Source organism: Gadus morhua, chromosome 14, assembly GCF_902167405.1.
Source record: "Gadus morhua chromosome 14, gadMor3.0, whole genome shotgun sequence".
NCBI lineage: Eukaryota > Metazoa > Chordata > Actinopteri > Gadiformes > Gadidae > Gadus > Gadus morhua.
Genome location: NC_044061.1, coordinates 20,577,473 through 20,598,524, shown reverse-complemented (window position 1 = coordinate 20,598,524; position 21,052 = coordinate 20,577,473). Strand labels below are relative to the sequence as shown.

The 21,052-nt window shown below is 44.0% G+C and overlaps 4 protein-coding genes across 5 annotated transcripts; 1 reads left to right on the top strand and 3 right to left on the bottom strand.

Annotated features, from left to right (window-relative positions):
- Positions 1-2,940: 2,940 nt before the first annotated feature.
- bloc1s6 (biogenesis of lysosomal organelles complex-1, subunit 6, pallidin) lies at positions 2,941-5,637 on the bottom strand. The gene is made up of 6 exons (XM_030376277.1): positions 5,526-5,637; positions 5,126-5,211; positions 4,774-4,936; positions 4,250-4,337; positions 3,961-4,047; positions 2,941-3,808 (listed from the first exon to the last, which is right to left on the bottom strand). Exons 2-6 carry the CDS (start codon positions 5,184-5,186, stop codon positions 3,689-3,691), a joined length of 519 nt encoding a protein of 172 aa, XP_030232137.1. The 5' UTR covers positions 5,187-5,211; positions 5,526-5,637; the 3' UTR covers positions 2,941-3,688.
- A 13-nt stretch (positions 5,638-5,650) lies between these two features.
- Positions 5,651-12,700, top strand: slc30a4 (solute carrier family 30 member 4). Of its 2 annotated transcripts, none has more exons than XM_030376275.1 (8): positions 5,651-5,792; positions 6,205-6,736; positions 6,990-7,136; positions 7,913-8,066; positions 8,457-8,667; positions 9,210-9,315; positions 9,718-9,852; positions 11,344-12,698. In XM_030376275.1, exons 2-8 carry the CDS (start codon positions 6,343-6,345, stop codon positions 11,496-11,498), a joined length of 1,302 nt encoding a protein of 433 aa, XP_030232135.1. In that variant the 5' UTR covers positions 5,651-5,792; positions 6,205-6,342; the 3' UTR covers positions 11,499-12,698. The 2 variants fall into 2 exon arrangements, with proteins under 2 accessions (XP_030232135.1, XP_030232136.1); XM_030376276.1 differs by lacking the exon at positions 5,651-5,792 and adding an exon at positions 5,953-6,063 and having other exon boundaries at positions 11,344-12,700.
- Positions 12,700-14,735, bottom strand: coxfa4l3 (cytochrome c oxidase associated subunit FA4L3). The gene is made up of 5 exons (XM_030376279.1): positions 14,503-14,735; positions 14,342-14,413; positions 14,154-14,242; positions 13,925-13,985; positions 12,700-13,618 (listed from the first exon to the last, which is right to left on the bottom strand). Exons 2-5 carry the CDS (start codon positions 14,378-14,380, stop codon positions 13,550-13,552), a joined length of 258 nt encoding a protein of 85 aa, XP_030232139.1. The 5' UTR covers positions 14,381-14,413; positions 14,503-14,735; the 3' UTR covers positions 12,700-13,549.
- On the bottom strand, positions 14,385-20,296 carry afg2b (AFG2 AAA ATPase homolog B). Its single transcript, XM_030376274.1, has 11 exons — positions 19,387-20,296; positions 18,935-19,120; positions 18,103-18,387; positions 17,177-17,362; positions 16,922-17,080; positions 16,132-16,341; positions 15,744-15,971; positions 15,502-15,639; positions 15,183-15,308; positions 14,503-15,043; positions 14,385-14,413 (listed from the first exon to the last, which is right to left on the bottom strand). The coding sequence occupies exons 1-10, from the start codon at positions 19,975-19,977 to the stop codon at positions 14,906-14,908; spliced, it is 2,247 nt and encodes a 748-aa protein (XP_030232134.1). The 5' UTR covers positions 19,978-20,296; the 3' UTR covers positions 14,385-14,413; positions 14,503-14,905.
- Positions 20,297-21,052: the final 756 nt, after the last annotated feature.

Below are 21,052 nucleotides of genomic sequence, written 5' to 3'. Positions count from 1 at the left end.
AGCGGCAGTTATCTTAGCCGCGCTCACCGCCAGACCCAGAATTACAAGGAGGAAATACTGGATCCTGCTCGATCTTGTGTGGGAGTGTAGACGTGCGCCTGTGTGTGCGTCTTCAACTCGATGTGGTGTGTATCTGTATGCGTGGGTGTCTGTGTCTGTCTGTGTAAGGGCACGTGTGTGCAAGCCTGTGTCTTTAAGTATACTTTCTCTCTCTCTCTCTCTCTCTCTCTGTCCGTCTTCCACTCTTTCTCTCTCTCACTCTCTGTCTACCTCTCGCTCACCTCTGCAGGGTGGATGCAGGGCAGGAAGAACAGCAGCCAGTTCTCTGTGGTCAGACACAAACGGTGTGTTTCAACTTAGTTTGTGTCAACAACACAGTAAATCCTTCCTCCAGACCTCTGCATCGTTCAAGATTAGATTCTCCTCACCTCGCCTCAACCAGCTCACTCAGTGTGTGAGCGTCGGGACACCTGTTATATGCTATATAAACCTCTGCTTGCTAGCCCATGGCAATGTTGATGGCTGTGGGTCTTTATATATCTCATCACATGTGGACGCTAAAAAAACATTGTTATTCTCAGTTTTACTATCGTCCCTCTCTCATTTCATTACTGTCCACACTCCCGTATACAGGGCAGGGAAAACAAAAAAACAGGGATAAACATGTTTAGAAATCATCCTTACCCCCCCTCCACAACCACAATTATGTTGCTCTTCAAAAGCCCAATTGCCAAACTAGGACGCACACGCTTCTATTTTTGCTGATTTACCGCAGCTTGTGAAGAAGCAAATTAAAACCTGACATTCACCCTGTAAAACACTCTGTTCCTTATGTGTTGTTTTTCTTCTAAGAACTTGTTTTGAACACGAAAAGCCAAAATGGCCATTCAATTTGGTGTCAAACTATGTTGGGGCCTTGCCCAATAGCCTGGTGTTCTGGGACTGTAGTCTACCTACTGTGGTACACACCAGACACGTCTGTGTTTATGCTGAAGCACAAGCTTGACCTTGGGAGACGAAAGAACAGCGCTAGTGGCGACAACAAGTCATCGTCTAGCTCCTATATACTGTATGGATCGTGGTTAAGATATCTTTTGTATATCTTATGTGTACCCTCACAGTGGGGCTCCCAGCCGAGAGGAATGTGAAAACAAAACAAAAATCTTTTTCTGTCCATATACAATGAAAAATAAATATTGGTTTATTGAAAGTATAATACAATATAATCGTTTGGTACAAATATTGTTATGTTTGATTGGCCCAGCATGATGCTCTCCATGGCAATGGGCTCGGTTGAGGGATTGGTAGGATCTCAACCGTTGTTGAGACTCTAAATATTATGTTGACAGAGACACACTCGGTAGCATCCGTTGAGTCAGGGAGGCCTAATTGTTGTGTTTTCCATGCCTATCCCTGCTTGCGTATGAGTTATATAAGAGGCTAACCAAAAGGGAAAGTTTGCTCATATAAACCCGCTTTGGCCTATACACCCCCACACCCCCACACACACACACACATATGTTTTCCAGGAGTGCTGGTCTGTACGGTGCATGGAATAGCACCCACGGTCAGACGCACGAATGGTAAAAATCAAAACAAGACAACCCTGAGGAATTATAACCATCATATTAGCAACATGGGTCAGTGGACCATATCCTGTTATGGTGAGCCTGGGAGGGGCACCAGGCCCAGTCTGGCATAGGCCGCCACCTCCTACTCAGCAGCCAAATGATTCAGTGTTTACCAAGTCGGGGAGACTGCCCACTACGACACCATATGCCGTAGTGGCTGCTAGCAACTCACTCGCGGTTTTGGCTATGAGGGCTTTGTTTTCTTCCTGTCGACGGCCAAGTTTCTAAAAGCAGACGCGAGTCCAGACCAAAAGCCAGGCCGCTGAGAGGCGCAGAGCCCAACCTTAGAGAAACCGCTGCCTCGCTGAGGTTGTCTGGCCCTCCACCCCTATCCACCCCCTCAGCCTCGGAGAGTCAAAGGGTCCTATTCACTCAAAACAAACTCACCTACTTCTGTCTAGAATAACACAAACCCACACGATCCAGGATGGCAACAATAGGCTGGTGTAGTTTGATTTGGTCTATTGTGTTTCTTTAGGCGAAGTATAGGTGAAATGCAAGGAGGAATCGAATACAAAACACCAATAATGAGAACAAGAGATGGATATGAGATGTTGTCTCTGCTCATAAATAACAACAATATCAATTAAGACTGGTTCCAATATTAATCTCTAATTTGGGTACACACCCTTCCTTGGCTACAGTGCCAGTGTTATTTCCTTTCTGAAAGAGAGTGGGAAGAGGGGCAAAAAAAAGGGATTGGTGGTTTTGCACAAGTTTCCTGCTGGTAAAAATAGAGTTTTATGTGAATCGTAGGTGGTGAGACAGCCAAATTGGGGCCTTGAAATAGCAAGGGTTTAACCTTGTCTTGCGTCATCAAAACATCTGCAAATGCTCTGGTTAAATGCCATTGGTTTAAAAGTGATTTAATAATTTATGTCTGAATAAAAACAAACTGATTAATTCTAATTGATGACTGATCGGACGTTGAGAGGTCGGATTTTATAAGTAGATGGCCCAGATCAATTACGCACTAATGTTCACATCAGACACTGTGGTTCAGCAAGACACAAAGTTGTGCTGTCAAATGGCCAAAAACTGTTGGAAGTGTGGAATATATATCATCTAACCTTTCAACGTCTATGGCTGGTGTCAGCCTCTTACGTATATTATTTTGTACCACGTCACTAGGAAAGACTGGCTCTGCAGGAATAATCTATTGCCGACACATTTTGACGTTACTCTGCTGCCATCTGCTGGATGATATCAATTCAGTTATCAGATAGTGTGTATGAATAATCAATTGTCCAATCTCCTTCCTAGCTCACACAAAAGCAATCTCTCACCTAATAAATAAAGATTGCAAGTATAAACAAAACCATAAAACAGTTTATTAATTAGTAAATTTGTAAGTATGTGTTATTGTTTTACATGAATGTATAGGACGCAAGTGTACAGCAAATGCTTTGCTATAGTAGGCACAAACACCCTTCATGAAGAGTTGTGGCACTAAAACATGTTGAATAAATATCCTCGTAATGCACTAGGGCATTACTGATATGCTTGGATTTTAATACAATTGGTATAAACATGTTGTAAGCTTAAGTGCTTAACAGTGCAGCACAACTATTTGTAAGACATGCTATACATTTAGAGTATAAGACAACCCCAACACAACATTTGAACCGAATCCCACCCTATACCAAAATGGATCATTCAGAATCAAGATAGACCTACCTGACCTAAAATGCACAGACTTACACCAACAGAACACGGGTGCCATGTCGACCCATAAAGCATAGTTCAGTTAACACCTAACATTTTGTCTTATAAAAAAAAAACATATATACAACGTTGATTGCAGTGATTCCTCAAGGGGATTTGCAGTGATTTATCTGGTAATGGACTGCCAGTCTGTGTAATTTCAACCACACCATGTTGGAAGCTGTGAGTACGTTCGGGGCTGCATGTCATCGGACACCGACCGGAGATGAACCAGCATTCTAGGATTCAGTCTGTGTCTTTGGTTTGGTGCGTTTCTCGCAGACAGACAGGTAATGCAGCTGGACAGGTAAAGCATCAGCACCATTGGCGTGCCGGCAGCGGCGGTCGTGCCACTATGTTCTTCTGGCGGGTTTGGCGACGAGCTGTCTCTCCCTCTCCAGCTCTCTCTCGCGTTGCTGCTCTTTTTCCAGGGCTTCCTTCTGCTTCTGCTGCTGCAGCTTCAACGCCCGTTTCTGTGAAAGCAACACCCAGAGCCTCTCACACACACACTCAGCAAAGGAATGGCCCTATCGTTCTGTTACTATGCATGCACTGCAAATTAGCTAATGGCTGAGTATACGGGTCAAATGACTTCTATTATATTCTGACTTAGAACAACACGTACCTTTAGTTTGGTGGTCTTCTCATGGAGCATAAGCATCTCTTTCCGTATGGTCACAAGCTTGGTGTGATAAACCTTAGCCTCTGTAAACTAGTTAACCCAAAAATCGATTATTTACATACACTTTTCATTCAAACTAATACATTTGGGTATATAAAAGGAATGAAGGGATTTAGTATACATGCATACATACATACATACATACATACATACATACATACATACATACATACATACATACATACATACATACATACATACATACATACATACAATAACAAAGAAGGCATACCAGTGAGTTTAGGTCTAGAAGACTGTTGCATTCTCTGAACTTGGTGACTTCCTGATCCAGTGTATCTAGAAGGACTACTTGGTTCTGTCTGGTCAACACAAAATAAAACAGTGTAAGTGGATCCTCCATTGTTTGACTGTAGGTATTGTTTAAATCATTAAGACGCCCAAAATGTTTACAGAAGTGTGATTGTAAATGTGAAACCTGACTGCAATAATGCTGTTTATAAACAGCCAAGCTGAGAAGAGAGCACTTGATGATTTATAGCTGAACAGACAGTTAAATCAATATTACAACAATGATATTGCAATAAATGTTTAATAATAAACCGCTAATAATATCAATGAAGGCAACTGGTGGATGCAAAAACCTTTCCATAATCATTCGCAACTACCCCATAGTTGTTTTCAATAAACTTGTTATCATCAGTGATCTATTAATGTTTGACAGTTATACAGGCAGCACACAATCCAGTTAATCAGTTAAAAATAAAACATTGTTTTGGTGTCAAGGGAAACACTCACGTAAGCTCTTGTAGAGCTAATTTGGAGTTTTGTAGATCAGGAAGGTAGTGGGATAGTAGGCCTTCTGTGAGTTTTTCTACAGCTTTTTTGTCGATTATTACCACCTCTTCCATGGCAACTGGTTCGTTTGGAACTGGCAAATCTTGAGATGATTGCTTGAGATCTGGTAGAAATGTGGGTGGATCAATCGCTTGTAACCACCCCAGCAGTATTGTAGTCAAACATGATGGTAAATGTGTGAAGTTGTATGGGCTCCTTAGTTCAAAACAAACAATACTTAAAAGTGTGAAAGTGTGCGTATGTTTCTAAAAACTGATTCAGTCAGCAGATTATGCGTTGCCTACTGTCATACCGTTACAAGAAGGTTCCCTCTGGGTTTGGGGACTGTCATCTTCCCTCGCCTCTTCTTCCATGCTTAACCCTGGCGGTTTGTAAAACCTGCATTGAGGAACCAAGACTCAGACAGTAGGCTTCCTCTCAACTCAGGACATAAGGCTGGCTAACCATGATCAGACAAATACATTCATGTCCTCATTCACCAAACCAAGGTTATTGGAGATTGTACTAAGTATTAGCTTGCTCGAGTTCTATTACAATGTGCATAGCATGTTTAACGATTAATATACGCTACGCTACTTTTCTTTAAACACACTCGATTTGAAAATAACTTAATTCCCAAATAGCAATATATCCCCATAATGAGGAATATCGAGTTTATTGCCTGAAGAAATAAGGACCCTGGGTTACCTTACCTTGTTGAATATTGACATTAGCGGTGGATTGACATCATGTGACTGCTGGCCTCCACTCACATGACTGCTGGCCTCCACTCACGTGACTGCTGGCCTCCACTCACGTGACCTCTGGCCTCCACTCACGTGACCGCAAGCCCGCCCCAAACAGTTTGTGACTTCCGGCTACAGCTCCGATCTAATATGGCTCCGATATGTATCTGACAGGACAACAATCAGGATAGTCTTTAAGCAGCCCAATGTTCAAGAAGCAAGTTCCCTCAGACTGTAAGTGATTTTATTAACCATATTCGAGTGTCAAATGTTTATACCAAAGAACGCTAACGTTTGTATAGGCTGTTCCGACATATGTTATGTTAGCTTGTTAGCGTTAGCTTGTTGGAACTTTTCAACTCCGCCTACCCAGCATGTAGTCTGTGTCAGTGTATCTATCTGTCTCTGGTCCGACGTATGTTTACACATGCTAACAAATGGGAATGTTTAACGTTTAGGCAACGTAACCTTCGCTATTCTAAGGACAGGGTGGATTGGATGAACGGTATTTAGCCTCTTAAACTCCACTGGCAGTTGTCAATGGCATTTAGGAACATAAACTCAATTAAGTTTTGCGGTAGTCGTGGATGATCTTTTAATAGTGCGTCTTATCTTCTCAAAAAACAACTTGTTCGGTTTCTTCCAGGTCTCTTCAACGACGAATGGAATGCAAACGTCGACACGCACCACAGAGCTATGTGAATGATTACTCACTCCCATGACCTCTGTGAAGGCATAAGGGACGCTCAGGAAGACCAATTGAATCCCCCCCGTGCAGATAAAGATGTCGGGTGTCAACTTCATGAACAAAGTGCGCTCCGTCTTCAGGAAGGAGCGCAGCGACTGGAACCTCAGTGACACCGCGCCGTTAGACTTTCCGGACGATCTGGACGAGGATGACAGGCCTAAGTTCAACCAACTTAAGGTTGTTGTCGCGGGAGACATGTCGGAATACTCACCGGGGGCCATGTCAAACGGCCTGTCGGTAAACACTCTGGTGGCAGATGACGATGACTCCCTCTTAGGGTCTTCGTCCAGCCTCGGCAGTCCGGGGTTGAACATGGACCCATGTGACAACTGCAACCAGAAGAGGGAGAGAATCAAACGGAGGAGAGTGATGAAGAAACTAGGCATGGCAGCTGTGCTGTATTTGCTCTTCATGATAGGAGAATTTGTGGGTATGACAACTCAATACAGCCACTTAAACCCATAATGGGCAATTAGAAGTGTAACCAGTGCAGGCAATGTTGAATGTTTAATTTGTTCTTAAATGCTTATTATTGTTCATTCATTATGCAAACCTTTATGAACACCATACTTCCTCTGTGGGCAGTGAGTTGAACTAATTCAGAATAGCTGTCTCCTATAATATAAAAAAAATGCTATTGTAATTGTTTAGTGTTTATATTTACAATGTGTGTGTGTGTCCAGGTGGATATGTGGCCAACAGCTTAGCCATAATGACGGATGCAGTGCACATGCTGGCCGACCTGATAGGCATCCTGGTGTCCTTGCTGGCCCTGTGGCTGTCAGCCAGGCCCCCGACGGCCAGGTTCACGTTTGGCCTTCATCGTCTGGGTACGTCTCACGTTCCAGCCGGCCCTCAGCAGCGTCTCCCCTCGCGGCTGTGTTTTATGATGAAGCGACCCCGGAGACGTGGGCCTCAGGGATGCAGACGGATCATGTTTTAGGGAGGAAATGTGTGATCAGCAGTGTTCCGATCTTATGGGCTCCAATTTCAGATGCTTTGTAACGGTTAAAGCATGATTTAGAACAGTGTTTTTAGGGAGTGTTCACCCACCAACGGACCCTGAGCTGGGTTTAGACAGTGGTAATACAGGTTTGATTTAACCTTAGTAAAGCCTCACTTTGATCTAGTCCCCAAGCTGAGAATAGCCACTACCCTGTGGTTTGTCAGTATCAGTTGATTCAAGAGCCCTGTCCTTTAAAGGTGACATTACACAATGCACTAAGGATTTCAGCACGTTTGCAAGTTGTGACCTGCGGTGTGCGGTCTTCTCGTCAGACAAGACAACAGATTCAGGAAGTGAAATCACTTTAATGTTTCCTTCAGTGCTAAGACTTTGAAGCTTTGTCTTTATCGTGACACTTCAAAAAAAAATAACACCTCTCTGCTATTTTAGACTTCTATCGCAGTGTCCATAAACGAAACGTTCTGACTATGCCTCGACGGACCACTCATTATTTTTAAAGGTGAACAAGACATTTAGCTAGGTCCTTCGTATCCTACCGGTCCAAAAACCTGCTGCTTAACTCATAGTGAGCCCCCATGTTGAAAGGCATGAAGGGGTGTATGACTGACTGACGTTGGTCTGTCACGGTGTTGACTGCAGAGGTGGTGTCGGCGGGCGTCAGCGTGCTGCTGATCTACATCCTGACTGGGGCGCTGCTGTACGAGGCCGTGCAGAGGACCATGCTGCCCGACTTCAACATAGACGGAGACGTCATGCTCATCACAGCAGCGGTGGGGGTCGCTGTCAACCTCATGTAAGAAAGAGACTCACTCACTCACTCACTCACTCACTCAGTCACTCACTCTCTCTCTCTCTCTCTCTCACTCAGTCACTCAGTCACTCAGTCTCTCTCTCTCTCACTCACTCACACACTCACACTCACACTCACACTCACACTCACACACACACACACACACACACACACACACAGTGTTACTAAATGTGCTATGTTTGAGAGTACACTCAGCCTTTTTGGGTCTTCAGTCCAAAGTACAGACTTAGCTGAGCGGAATGTGGCTGAGCTACTGATTCTTAGTCCTGACTTGTGGCAAATGTTTCATTGTTTGATAGCAGTCGGGGGGGGGGGGGGAGAAATAGCAAAAAATAACTTGTTTTGTTGATTTTGTATGTTTTCTTTTCCTAGCATGGGCTTCTTACTGAACCAGAACGGGCACCTCCACGGCCACGGCCACTCCCACGGCCCTGTGGCCCCCCCGGCCGGCCAGCCCTCGGGGCCCGGGGCCCAGCCCAAACCCCACGGCAGCCTGGCGGTCCGGGCTGCCTTCATCCACGCCCTGGGCGACCTGGTGCAGAGCGTGGGCGTGCTCATCGCCGCCTACATCGTCCGCTTCAAGGTAGGGCTGCTCGCTGGGGAAAAACATGATGCATTTATTCTGCATTTCTCTCTAAAGAATAACGCTTTGTAACTGAGAACTCTGAAATTCCCCCTTAAAAAAATACACAAAATAAAGTATAAAACTTATCCAGCTGTTCATTTTTGCAATTTCTATAAAAAAATGTACTGAATAAAACAAATATAAATATATACATATTTCTTATTAAATAAAATCCCTTTAACGCGATTTTATTAGTTTGGAGATCATTTGACCCAAAAATCGAAATCGCGATCAAGATTTGCGATCCAAATTGCACTGCCCTACTTCCAGGTGCCGCTGTTTATACCGGTTGCCGTGGTTACCGGGGGGGGTGGTCGACATTAGCTTCTTGCGGGGAGCGAAACAGTGTGATGTTATGTTCTCCCTGTTTGAACTGGGTGCGACATAATCAATCCTATATCTATATCTGAGTTGAGGAAATTGAATCTCCTTGCTGTCTTGCAGCCTTTTTATCTCTATTGATTTTAGAATTATTCCGTCCATCCTTTTTCCCCTCACAGCCAGAGTATAAATTGGCCGACCCGATCTGTACCTACATCTTTTCTGTCCTGGTCCTCTTCACAACTATCCGCATCATACGAGACACCGGCCTCATTGTACTGGAAGGTAACACCCCGTTTTCAGTCTGACTGACCCAGGCTGTTGTTAGACGGCTTCATAAGTTCATTGTCACAAACACACAATAGAATAATGGACCCTGTAATCGAGACAAGACTAGGCCGCTAAGCTTTTATCATGATATCACAAAACCTGGGTGATATTCTCGCAACCTAGGGCGAGAATCACCATGCAGTGTGTATGTGAGGCCCATGTGGTGTGTATGTGTGACCATGCAGTGTGTGTATGTGCCCATGCGGTGTGTATGTGAGTCCATGCAGTGTATGTGGCCATGCTGTGTGTATGTGAGGCCCATGCGGTGTGTATGTGAGGCCAATGCGGTGTGTATGTGAGGCCCATGCGGTGTGTATGTGAGGCCCAGAGCCCTAACGTGTCCGTGCTGTGTCCCAGCGGCTCCGCGGCACCTGGACGTCCAGCGCATCAGGGAGGACCTGCTGAAGCTGGAGGACGTGCAGTCTGTGGACGAGCTCAACGTCTGGGCGCTGACGTCGGACAAGACCGCCGCCCTGGTGCACCTCCAGCTCCGTGAGTCATGATTATTGAACCGTCAAAGAAAATAAATACGAATCCTACTTATCTTCAGTCAGTTACAGTAACAAATCACAAAAAATAAAATAATATATATATATCCCCATAGGTTTTTTGTTTTTTAATCGCAGCCTTTACGATTCGCAGCTCGTGTTCTATTGCATTGAGATGTCGGTTTGAATTTGATTACTGGTTCAGCCCTCATTTGAATGTAGCCCACTAGCCTATGTGGCTGGTCACAGGCAGTAGTAGTCTGTGGCGCTATGGAAGGGAGGAGCACAGATGCTACAATGAATCAGTGGTTCCACAAACAATGTCTCTGGATTTTGCCGATGCTGCAGTTACATTCCGCCCGTCCGTATCCTGCCTGTTATTAGTGAAGGCCTTTGTCCCAGTCACATGTTGATGTTTGTCAGTGATGCTGTCATACTTCTGCCATGGCATTCATGATTTGACATCAGCCCACAGTCTTTCTCAACCGTCGTGGTTATGATGCGTGTTAGGACAGAATGATTTCACATACTATAATGTATAGCTAAATGAATATCGTACTGTTGATAAAGTATGATGAGAACAAAATTCAAAGAAGTTTAATATTGTACTACCAAGATAATTACAGAAATGTGTTGTTGCCGTGTGTGGTATTGGTTGCCTGGCTACCATTCTGTTTAGATTCCATCCGGGACAATGTTGGAAAAAAGTGTTACACAAACTCACGATTCGGTTTGTATCACGATTTTTGACCCACGGTTCGATACATCCCACGATTTTTTGAAATTTAAAAAGCATTTTATTTAAACAACACTTGTATACCAATTAACTTAATGTAACATTTAATAACAAATAATTTGGAACGCTGAACAGATAGAATACTATTAAAGTATAGCTAAATTAATAAATAAATAACCAAAGATTGAGGATGCTTGCAGGTAGGCAAAAACCCTCAACTAGTTTGGTTGGTTTAATCAAATATCCTATTAGCGCTTCTTATTAGGCTATAGCTTAAATGATGACATAATCAGGCCGTATAGAATGCAACATGTTTAATAGCCTAACTATCAATAGCTGGGAAAAAAACATGAACGTCATGAACGTCGCAATAACGAGGCATGTGTTACGATTAGCGTACGTGTGTGCGCGAGAACGGCAGTGTACGTGTGTGTGTGTGTGTGAGTGACATCAGCGAGTGAGTGGACGAGCGAGGAGAGCGAGCGGTAGCATGTGTGGGTAGTGAAGAAGCGAATGAGTCCAATAGAATAAAGTATCCATCCTGTCAATAATCGGTGGCCACTTCATTCCGACCTATAAGCAGACAAACTGCCTGCAATGCCTGAAATGGGATTGGACCTGAGGCCCAATCCCATTTCTACCCATTACCCCTTCACAACAAGGGGGAGGGGTAAGGGGTAGAGATGGGATTGGGCCTTAGTCACCTTTAATCGTTTAAGTCATTCATCAAGTATTCATTGTCTCTGTGTGTGTTTCCAGTGGCCTCCAGTGCCAGTAGGTGGGAGGACGTGCAGGCCAAGGCCCGTCACCTGATGCTCCACACCTACAGTGTCTCCAGGTGCACAGTGCAGGTGCAGACGCACAGACAGAGGATGACCCACACCTGCACACACTGCCACTCGTCCAGTGCCTGAACACTCTCTCTCTCTCTCTCTCTCTCTCTCTCTCTCTCTCTTGTAAATAATATATACATTAAACAATACATATCATGCAGCAGCAAGGCAGAAACTACACAACAAATGGCCATGACTCTGGTACATGACTGTCACAAGATGTCAGGTAGTCGGAAACTACAACTAAATGTGCCAAAGCCGAGTCAGGTGGATATGCAGCCCTCAGATTAGTGTTTGCATTCAGCGTATGGGCGGGGCCACCCAGAGGACAGGGTTGTGGTTCTGCGATGCAGCTGCAGGGGGCGCTATAGATCACCAGTAAAGCCTCGGCCATTTGTGAAGGGCTTTGATAGCCATTTTCCTTTTGTACGCAACGGTTTGATTCTCAGCAACTGATGTCACTGATAGGTCATCAGCTTTTTACAGTTCAACTCAGCCTGGAGGGGTGGTTGGTATGTTTTGAATTTTTAAAGTTTAATCTCACTAAGCATGATTCACAAGTAATATCTCGTATTCCACACTAATTACAGACTGACAACACTAATTTTACTCTTTTTATTTTCCAGTTGTGTCAACAGCCATGACTAACGGCACAATATCTAATATTGTGAAATTACTTCCAGCCTTTTGTTAATGCAAGCTTTGCCACAATATCAAACTGACCCATGTTATCCCATAACTCCGTTTGGCAGTGTAGAACAGGCAGCTCTGAGTGACAATCAAAGTGTGGCACACTTTGAATCTGGGTTCCGGTCGCTCTGCACATGGATTTGAGCATTAATGTCATGCACTTTGTACGGTATATCATAAGACCAGGTGGGTTTTACTGCACTGCAGTATTTTCATGGGGGATAGTATACCTGAGCCCTTTAAGGGGCCCTTGATTCAGCCTCATTGCTCTTGTGTTAACCAGGGTCAAACAGCACTGGGTTTTTAATATGTGATAATTGCCAAGTTTTTATCAATGCTGGAACATCTGTTAAAGGAGGTTTTTAATGTTTGTAGGTCGCATGCTCTTTTACAACCTCTTCGGGTGGTTGCTTTTTCGCACAAATGATCTTATTTTTTTGCACATTCCATGTGTTATTTTTAACCCATTTAAATGGTACGGTTACATTTGCTTCTTGTAAAAGCCAATTGATTTTGCCTCATGATTTTTTTTATTCTCTATATTACCCATGAACCCTCTAACGTAAATAAATGATTGTAAATGGCACAAACCTCATGGTTGATGTTTCTTTATTCCATACACTAGAGGGAGCAGTATTACTGAGATTCAAACATGCATACAAAAAGACTTCACTATTGCACTAAATGCAAGACAATGACATCCTTTTTAATGTGATCTCTTTGAAGCTTTGCAAGGGGGACCATTGTAAATGGTCTACTTCAGGAGATGCATTTCCTTATTGTAGTTACATGAGACAAGGACAAACAATCATGGTTTGGTGTAAGAGCTCTGCAGAAAAAGACAATACTCCTTATTTGCATTCAGCAGAAAGAATGGTATGTCCCTTAACGTGAAACAAAACTATACGGCTGCCTTTGTCAACTTGCCTGGAAATTGTAGCAATAAAGGGAGTTGTAGGTGTACATAACGCATATTGTTTTATTTTTACAACAGTATGCACAGTATTTACTTTCTGACTAAAGTTTAGACATCGTTAATATGTAATATCAGTTTTCATCAAACTCTTTTTTGCACAATTTGTAAAAATTTAACACCACACCATACACCCCACGGACATAAGTCCCAAGGTTCAGGTGTTGCTCAAGCTGACCCAACCAATGCAAACCCCCCCCCCCCCCCCCCATCGTACACACACGCATTTGCACCAGCATGGTGCTATATTATATTACTATGCACAGATCCAGTTTCCGACGCAGTGTTCAAATTAGATTTGACAGTTGATATCAGTAAATAGAAATAATAAAACATACACAAAACCCATCATTACCAAGAATACATGTATTCTTGGTCATGGAAAAGAACATAGCTTTTATACTTGACAGTTATTAAAATTTTGTTACAATTATATTTTAAAACAAATGACGGGAAAAGGAAGGATAATCTACTTTGTGAGGCTCTTAACGTGCTCCAGCTCTGCGATGGGCCGCCACTTCTGGTTTATGGTGTGCAGCTGCATAAAAACAAGGTCAACAACAAGGGTGTGGTTCATATATGGCATAAAATTGCCATAAACATATTAAATTCTCAAACAGGCAAATGTTTTATAACAGGAGCAGGTGTATGGCCGATGTAGCACAGACTTTGCATGCATCAACACTGACGTCACGATTGGCCAAGTGGTCCCTAGTGATAGCTGCCTGAGTGACTCAGCACACTTTTGATCGGCATATTGCTTTTTTTTTATGCAGTCATGAATTGGCAGATTAAATAGACATGGGTTTAAAATCAATAATTACCTTCGACTCAATATACATACCTTTTGTGGTTTTGATGGGTCCAACCGCTCCCATGGTTCCGGGTTATTAGTTTTGTTTAAGCTTAAAAAATAAATAATCAAAATAAGCTTTTCCATATAATCCATACAATCCAAAAGTGTTTTGGACTGGATATATTGATATATCACATTTTGACATTGTTATTTTCATTATTGTGAATAATAATTTAGAAAATGTGCAGTCCATCTAAAAGCAAATATAAAAACTCACATGACATCGGGTTTGGTGAAAAGAAAGTATAAAGAAACAGATGGAGCACCTATGGCAGTAACTGCCATTATTCCGACCAGCGGTATCAGCTAGAACAGTAACAGGAGCCAATGAGCAACAGTGTTGACATAAACAGACACATTAAATATAATAAATATCAATAGTGCAATTTCCAAACTAAAACCAACCTCCTTTCTCTTCCTCAACATTTTGATGATTCCAGACATTTTGGTCTCTTTTGTATTTTTCGTCTTCAGAACCTAGACAACATTACATTTCAATATGTTGTCATACAAGGAAATGATGTGATGTTATGTCAGCATCTGTATGTGGCTGCGTCAGGACTCACCTGTTGCAGGGTGTCTTGAGGATTCTGAATGCAGCTCCGTCGTCTGATGTAGTCTACCCTAGCGACGCTACGAGCGCCCAGTCACGTCCACACACTCACAACTTCCTGTCTGGTATTTCAATGGCTGGAAGGCGAAGCTGACACCAAATGTGATTGAACTTGGCTTGAGTTCAACCTTTTACTCAGTTAATACTGCCCTCTGTCCCTTGTTGGTTAGATGAATCATGTTCTACTTTATGATTGTTGTAAGGATTTCAGTGCTATGTCTCTAGTGGGATGGTCAGGGGGAATTCTGCATAATGTGTTTTAAAATGGCAGGACAAATGAGAGACTGCTTTGAGGTATACAGGTTTGTTGACTTTATTCCAACAAGGAAGCAGATAAAATCATAAACTGTAATTCGTCACGAGAGCGGTGTCTGGTAGGTGTTGATCTGTTGGGCTGTGAGGGAGGGGCTCATCGCGTCCAGAGACTTCAAGAAGTTTGTGTGTTTGATCGAACATGCGCCCATGCCCTCGTCTTGCAGAGTCAACAGAGCAGCCTGCGGAATAATGAATCATTTGTTTAAAGTTATGCACTTCAAAAATAACATAGGATCCAAATGATAATTTTTTTTGGGAATAGAATAAAAAATACAGATAAGAAAACTATGCGTGCATTCTTGGTGCAAAACAACCTACCTCTTTGCACAGTTTTTCTAGGTCTGCTCCAGAGTAAAGCTCTGTCTTGGCGGCAAGTTCTTCCAAACACACATCAGCGTCGACGGGCATTGATCCTGTACACACCCTCAGGATGGCCAGGCGAGCCTACAGACACACGCGTTAGGATACAGTGTTATTTATCATCACAGATGTGAATCATGTTGTTTGGGCGCCTCACATCCGTACATGTCAAATAGTGAGAGTGCTTCTCTAAAACAGACTTTCAGGAGGTATCTCTAAAAAAAGAAATCTTCGATTGGTAAAGAGAGGAGAAAAAGGGTCAGATGAGGTCACTCACCTCTGGGTCAGGAGGAGGGACATATATGATCTGGTCTAGCCTTCCAGGCCTCAGGAGGGCGCTGTCCAGGGAGTCTGGTCGGTTAGTTGCTGCTATGATCATCACGTCTTTGTTGCAGACCTCTTGGTAATCCAATTTCTGTAAACAAATAAAGACGAAGGCACGCGATGAACCTCATGGTCATGATCATGATGAATTGATTAACAAAGAAAATATTGAAGACCTTTTTTTATTCGTCTGACCTGTTGGTCTGCAGGACTCTGCTCGTGCCCCTCTGCCTGTAGAACCCTCTGTGTCCCTCGTCTCTCCAGGGTCTTAAAGCCCACCCCGTCCAGCTCGTTCAGGAGCACTGAGAGGAGGCGCGTCTGCACGCTGTTGGGCGACTCACCGCCGGACCGTGAGCCAATCACAGTGTCGATCTCATCGAGGAACAGGATACAAGGGGTGCAGGCCCGCGCCTGCTGAAACAGCTACACACACACACACACACACACACACACACACACACACACACACACACACACACACACACACACACACACACACACACACACACACACACACACACACACAGGTAAATAACCAACAGTAGAATGCAGAGAGATGTGTGTCGGGGGGACAAAGCAGTACCTGTGCGAGAGCCCTCTCGGAGTCGCCCACGTAGGGCGAGTAGAGGTCCGCCCCGCTGACGGACAGGAAGGAGCAGTGGGAGGCGGCGGCGGCGGCCCTCACCAGGGTGGTCTTGGCGCACCCCGGGGGTCCGTAGAGCAGCACCCCCCGCGGCCGTCTCAGGCCCAGGCGCATGAAGGCGTCCGGGTGCTTCATCGGCCACTCGATGCTCTGGAGGAACCAAACGCGAGTTCAGCACAAAGTACTGAACACATGCATGTTGTAGGAGGAGGTAGAGCGGGTTGGTTGTTAACCGCGAGGTTGCTAGTTCAATCCCCGGCTCCTCCTAGCTCCTAGCGTGTCGAGGGGTCCCTGAGCAAGGCACCTAACCCTCACTGCATGCCTGACTCTACTGTCGGTGTGACTGTGCGTATGACTGGGTGAATGTCAGGGAATATCGGAGAGCGCTTTGGATAAAAGCGCGATATAAATGCAGTCTATTTACCATTTACCATATTAGAAATTTTAACAAAATTACACATTTTCCTAACTTCCAAAAAGATTGGATACAAAAACGACTTATGTAAATATAAATACATATCTATTTATACACATATATAGAAATACAGCAAAGCTGGCAGGAGAGTTTGCATCAGCATGCCACAAAGAAAGAAATGTTTCCTTTTGAACAAGAGGAAATGAAAGAGTCACAGCCTCATATGTCACAGATTTCTTTGAATTGTACTGAGTAATTCTGATTCCGGAAACCTCTGCAGTTCAGCAGTCCGTATCGGAGGGTGTCACAGAGTACCTGTATGAGTTTGAGTTTGACGTCTTGCAGGCCTCCTATCTGCTCCCATGAGACCGGAGCCAAGTCCGTCCTGCCCAGGCTGCTCCGCAGGCAGGAAGGAAGCACCGTCTTCAGTGCTTGCTGGAAGTGACTCATATCTATTTCCTGCCCTCCAGATCTCTGCAAGGCCACAAAGGAAAAAGAACCTTGAATCTCCCCTTCGAAAGAAACAAAAGGGTGATCGTTTTGTGCTTCGATGCGTTCCCTGTTGTGTACCTGTGCGTCGTGTCGGATGGCGCACATGGCCGCCTCTCTGCTCAGGGCTCCGAGGTCCGCCCCCACGTATCCGACCGTCCTCTGAGCCAGGTCGGCCATGTCCACGCTGGGGGCCAGCGGCATCTTCCCGCAGAGTACACCCAGGATGGCCTCCCTCTGCTGCTGGGTGGGTGCTCCCATGACCACCTGAGGCAGAGAGAGATTGATCTATTTGTGTGTCGTTGGAGACCGTCTTTTCTGAGATGCTGTAACGTTTTGGTCAGAGCAGGGTGACCGTTTTATTATATAGTGATTGATTGATTGAATTTTTTTATTTTGAACATGTAAAAGAAAACAGAAATTGGCATACAGAAAAGAATGAAAATTGGCATACACAAAATGGAAATCATAATCAGATACATAAATGACAAACACTTGCGGATTGGAATGACATGTTTAAAAGGAGCGGGAACATGTACACTTATTAAATCCCCACCGTTCTCCGAAACTCATTGAAATTAAACTTCCTTAGTCATAATTATTATTTATATTTTCATTTATCATTATTATTTATTATATATTTAAAAAATTGAGATCAAACCCTTTAACGTTGTTTTGTTAATATTACGAGTAGTGGTAGTGGTACGAGCACCACATTTAGTAATAGTGTAAAGTAATGGCAGTAGCAGCGGTAGTAATCCAGAGGACAGACTCCAGGGTTTCCCTGAGCAGTTTTTGAAATTTATTGTGAATATTATAAAAGTATAATATATTCTGAACCTCATTCACTCTCTGTGTATAGATCAGGCTGCCGGGCAACAGTCTTACAGTCTGCATGAAAATAAGCATAAATGGTCCACCTGTAAAGTACCTTACAACCCCCCCAGTCTAACTGCCAACCCCACCAGCAGGAAACCCTGGGGTGCCTGTGTCGTTGGTCTCCCCACCTCTCGGTCGAACCTCCCGGGCCGGCGCAGGGCGGGGTCCAGGCTGTCCGGCCGGTTGGTGGCGCCGACGATGAGGAAGCGATCCGATTGGTCCATCCCGTCCATCAGGGTGAGGAGTTGGGCCACCACGCGGTTCTCCGGCGCCGACGAGCCCATCCTCCTGGGGCACAGGGAGTCCACCTCGTCCAGGAACAGGACGCACGGACCCTCGTCGGCCTCAGCCCGGGCCCGCGCGAACACGGCCCGCAGCGCCTCCTCGCTCTCGCCGGGCCGTGACCCCACCACCTGCAGGGGGAGGGTGTTACCAGGACGATGCACGGTCGGTTGAGTCGCATCTCATATTGTGCTCTTACCGATAATCCCAAACTGAAAATTACAACTGATACAAAAAGAAAGAAAAAGACAATTCCTTCTGACTGAAGGTTTTTGTTTAACCTTTATTTATCCAGGAGAAAAGTCTCATCGAGATCCAAATCTATTTTTCAAGAGAGACCTGGACAAGAGGACAGCATAGAACAGACGAAACATATATCTTTCCAACAAATAAAACGCACAATTGACACACAATTGAAAGGCAGTTTGGGGAATTCAAGTGAGGAGTTATACACAGGTACAATGTCCAATATGTCCATATAATAAGTCCTTCAGTGAAGAGCCAAAGGCGACAAATGGGATCAGTTCCAGTGAGATCAGTTGAGGTTAATTCCACTAGCCTGGCTGTATGGTCAGGAAAAGCAATGTGAACTTCGACCTTTGTCACCTGATATTATAACATATTACAGCAATGAATGTGTGCAGTGATGAGCGAATGTTTCATTTCAATAATCCCTACCTCCGGTCCTCTGACCACCACCAGGCTGGCCCCCACCTCCCCCACCACTCTGCGCACCAGCTGGGTCTTCCCCACGCCGGGGGGCCCGGCCAGGAGCACCCCTCTGGGGCAGGACACCCCCAGGGAGCTCAGGGTACTCGGGTAGAACAGAGGCAGCTCCAACATCTCTCGCAGGGATGCACACACCTACAGCAAGGTGCAAAGGACAGTAGGGACGAGTGTTACATCGAAAACGTTCTCAATGTTGATTATCTTTTGAATTTTAGTACATCTCATTTTAACGTTATTCATTCATAATGGTAAAATGAGATGTGATGGACAAGTAGCTTCAATAGTGAAATCACTTCAGGAAGTCATAACTGTTTCTGTGCCAGAAGCCTTTTGCATTGAAGCAGTCTAATGTGGCCTAACTATCTGCCTATTTTAAATTTTGTATCTGTAATGCCACTGACCTCGTCCAGCCCACCCAGTGGATCCACGGGCTTGTCTCGCAGCTGCCTTTGGAAGTGTCTTTGTGTCTGGGTTCCCACTATGTTCACGCTGGTCTTGGCTGTGACCAATCCAGCATCATCACAATCTGGGCTGACTTCCTCAACGACAACGTATTTAATTTCTGCATCCCAATCCTCAACGTTGACGACGTGTTTCTTCCGCACGTAAACACCTTTCATCATGTCCTTCACAAGTTCATTGATGATGTGTAGAGGCGTTTTTTTCCTAAAGTCTACACTCTGGACAACCACAGTGACCTTAATGTGTCTCAGCTTGGAGCAGGTTAGAGGTGTGAGCTGACTGGGACCGAGGGAGAGTTTAAGAGATGGTTGAGCTATCAGATTTGGAGTGACACATTTCAGATCGATCTGCATGAAGCCCTCGGTCAGGTCACTTCTGGGCCAGGCGGTACATAGGCATGTTCCTCCCGCAATATACACAAGCACAGGAGAACCCAAATTAAGTCCATGGGTTGACATCAAGCCTAAGCCAACTCTGCATCTTTGACTCCCACGATCTGCTGAATCCTGGGTTAAAACTCGGAGAGACATTCTTCGTAATTCGTTCTCTAATATCACAAAAGTCAGATGGACCACATTGCTGATTTGCTGAACCAGTGACTAACGTTGTAACACTTGTATTTGCGGTCTATGAAGTATTTACAGTGAACCAAACAGCTATTTATTGTCCTTATAACGTTGACGCTAACTTCGCAAGCTATAAATCAGGACAACCACTGTAAAAATGCTTACCGGCAGATGTGTATAAACCTGAAACTGTGTAATAGTGTAGTAGTATGACACTTTTAATCACAGTGGATACGTTTCGAGTAAAAGCATGGCAACTGTTTACAAAATGACATGTGTCGTGAAAAAGTCGATGGCCAACCAAAACTATTTCCTGGCCTAAAGATAAAACCACGCCCAGTATAGATTACAAGCCCAGCATGCAACATATGTAAAAAGCAAAAACGACAATCTTATTACGGCACTTTGGATAGCAAATAAAGTATTTTATTACAATTATATAATGCTATTGAAGAAAGCATGCCTTACTTCGTATTCTACGAAGCCTGTAAAACGAAGGGTGCAGCTATAGCCGCCCATCAACATGTTGGTCATAGTAAATTATGCAGCGATCAAAACTTCCCCACATAACATTTCCACAGTTTACTATATTTTCAGACTGCAATGCATTTTTTGCTTTTTTAATAACAGTCGATTAGAGAATATATATTTTTTGTAAACTACAGGTTTTTTTTGTATTAGTCTACTATAATTGGTCTCTATGCAACTCATATCTATAAGAAAAAAATACAAATAAAATCATATTTAGAATAATGAAAATAAAAAGTACCCACCTTGCACTTCATACATTTCATACATTAATTCAAATTATAGATTGTCAAACATATAAGGAAGAAATTCGAGGCGCAAATAGTTTTAACTCCGCCATGACTCTTTGGCGTCACCTTGTGTACAGGACAAATAAGTGAGACACATTTGACCTACAATGCTTTGCATTCAGCCCTGAATATATTTCTAGTTCATGCGACATTTATGTTTCGGTTTTTCACGTTTTTCCCAACATGTCTTGTGTGATGAGCCGCTAGTAAATCCACGAAAT